General features: G+C 42.4%; 1 protein-coding gene across 1 annotated transcript in view; it reads right to left on the bottom strand.

Moving 5' to 3' along the window:
• MBTPS1 (membrane-bound transcription factor peptidase, site 1) overlaps positions 1 to 2,142 on the bottom strand; it is a 53,508-nt gene that overhangs the window by 15,961 nt on the left and 35,405 nt on the right. The window contains exon 12 of the mRNA XM_004690339.2: positions 1,477 to 1,621. Coding sequence (XP_004690396.1) covers positions 1,477 to 1,621 — 145 coding nt within the window. The remainder of the gene's footprint in view (positions 1 to 1,476; positions 1,622 to 2,142) is intronic.

The raw sequence follows: 2,142 nt of genomic DNA, 5'->3' as shown, positions 1-2,142 counted from the left end.
GACACAACAGTTAATTTCTCCATATGAAGAACTTGTTCATACTGAAATAAAAAACTAAACTTCAATAGAAAGATGGGCCAAGGAAATGAAAAGCTGGTTCACACAGGAAAAATTTAGTCAACAGACCTGGCAAAATCCACCTCACAAGTAATGGAAGAAGCACACAGTGAACCATGTAACATCTAACTTCTAAATTTAACATAAAAAGATAAACCACCTGGCAATAAACCAAATGTCCACTGATGAAAACAAACAGGGTGCCCTCCACGCAATAGAATATTACTCAGTCATGAAAAGGAGTGAAACGAGCACAACATGGGTGAAGACGTTAAGCTCAGTGAAAGAGGCCAATCACAACAGACCACTGTGTGAAACCATTTATATGAAATGTCCATACAGATAAATCCATAGAGACACTGAATTTGCAGTTGCCAATGGCTGGGGAGGGAAGAATGGGAAGTGACTGCCAATTAGAATTTCTTTCTTGTGATGACTGAATTGTTCAGGAATTACATAGCAGCAATGGTTTATGACTACTTGTAACTCAACTAAAAAACACTGAATAGTACTATTTAAAAGGGTACATATTATAGTATGCAAATTTTACCTCAATTTTAAAAGCCCTGGAACAAAAAATAAAAGGTACCACCCAGTGCAGACACCTTAGAGACATATATACTACTGACTACTGTTGGCAGCTCAGGTGCCTTGATGTTCCTCTTGGAAAAAACTGGTAGGATGTACCAACAGCCATATGCACATGCCCTCTGACTCAGGGTCCTATCCAGGCTATTTACATTAATAAAATAATTCAGGGAAAAAAGATGACACACATGCGAAGATATTTAGTGAAATATTCCCCTAAGTGCTTAAGGGAAAAGCGGTAAGCAAATTTTCATTACTAAGTACACTGGTGCTCACGTTTTGAAATGTTGACAATATGAGAACTGAAAAATAATTAGACTAAATTTTTGCCTACCCCACAAAGATAACAAAAAATAAGTACTTCTGGTAAGATAAGGTATAAGAAAGCATTTTAAATTTAGTAGCTATGCCAGTGTGCTTGAGCCGGAAGCGATTTTTCTGTTCTCTCCCAATCCTTTGTTGTTATGGTAATGTTCACGCAGTAAGCACTAAGAAAAAATTGTAAGGCAATATTCAATAAAAGCCATACCTTAAAATAATTACAAGTGGGCCTGTAATTACAGGTGGAAAACTGTAAAGATGAAGTATCTAATAAATTAGTTCATTCAGCCAAGCTCCACATGCCAAAAAGTAAAAAGGCAGCAAACTGGTTTCATCAATCTACCCCCTACTTTATTCTGCAGAGGATTTTGGGTAAAGACATCACTGCTTTCAATACCCTGCAACGCTCCACAGGAAGCAGAAATCTCCTGTTTGAACTACAGGATAAAGAGCTAGGGCACACAGGTCTGGGCCAGGTCTCAGTTCCCCACCACGGCAGAGCAGCTTCACCTTGTCTACAACTCTTCCTGTGACGCCCATGCCATTGAGGATGGTGACATTGACGATTGTCGGCATTCCTCCATAGTAGATGGGCTGGGAGCAGTAGGGCCACATGTAGGGACACTCAGTCAGATCTATGTAGCTGGGGCTCAAACTGAAACAGAGAATAGTGTTAGAGTAGAGCCAGTGGTTCAAAATCGACACAGGAGCAGTACAGCTGTGCAGGACGTCAGCTGGTGGGTCCGAGCCTTGGAAGGGCTGGCTCTGGGAGCTTGGCCCCAGAATGCTCCAGCACTGAGGTCTCCAGGCGAGCCTCCCTAGACTGGCTAACAAGGCAAGTCTGGAGCTTGGTGGCTATGGCAGACAATGAACATATGGCTAGCCTGAATGAATACCTTGGAACCACAGTTTCAAATCATAGCATCTCATCAGTGGGACAAAGATGGATGCTTGATAACCAGAACTGCAACAGGCACATGAACAACTGGCAAAAGAAATTAGACCCATATCTCACACCACATACAAGGTGACACTCCAAGTGGATCACGGAGTCTCAATTAAAAGAAAGCAAACAGGCCCTCCCTGATGGCGCAGCGGGTTGCAGCACAGCACTAAGAAGCTGAAACCACTTCAGCATGGGTTCGATCCCCGCCTGCCCCGGAGGTGACCACATGG

This window comes from Condylura cristata, unplaced genomic scaffold (assembly GCF_000260355.1).
Source record: "Condylura cristata isolate star-nosed mole 26May11 unplaced genomic scaffold, ConCri1.0 scaffold00028, whole genome shotgun sequence".
NCBI classification, from domain to species: Eukaryota; Metazoa; Chordata; class Mammalia; order Eulipotyphla; family Talpidae; genus Condylura; species Condylura cristata.
The sequence above is the reverse complement of the archived record's forward strand: the minus strand, read 5'-3'. Positions and strand labels throughout refer to the sequence as shown.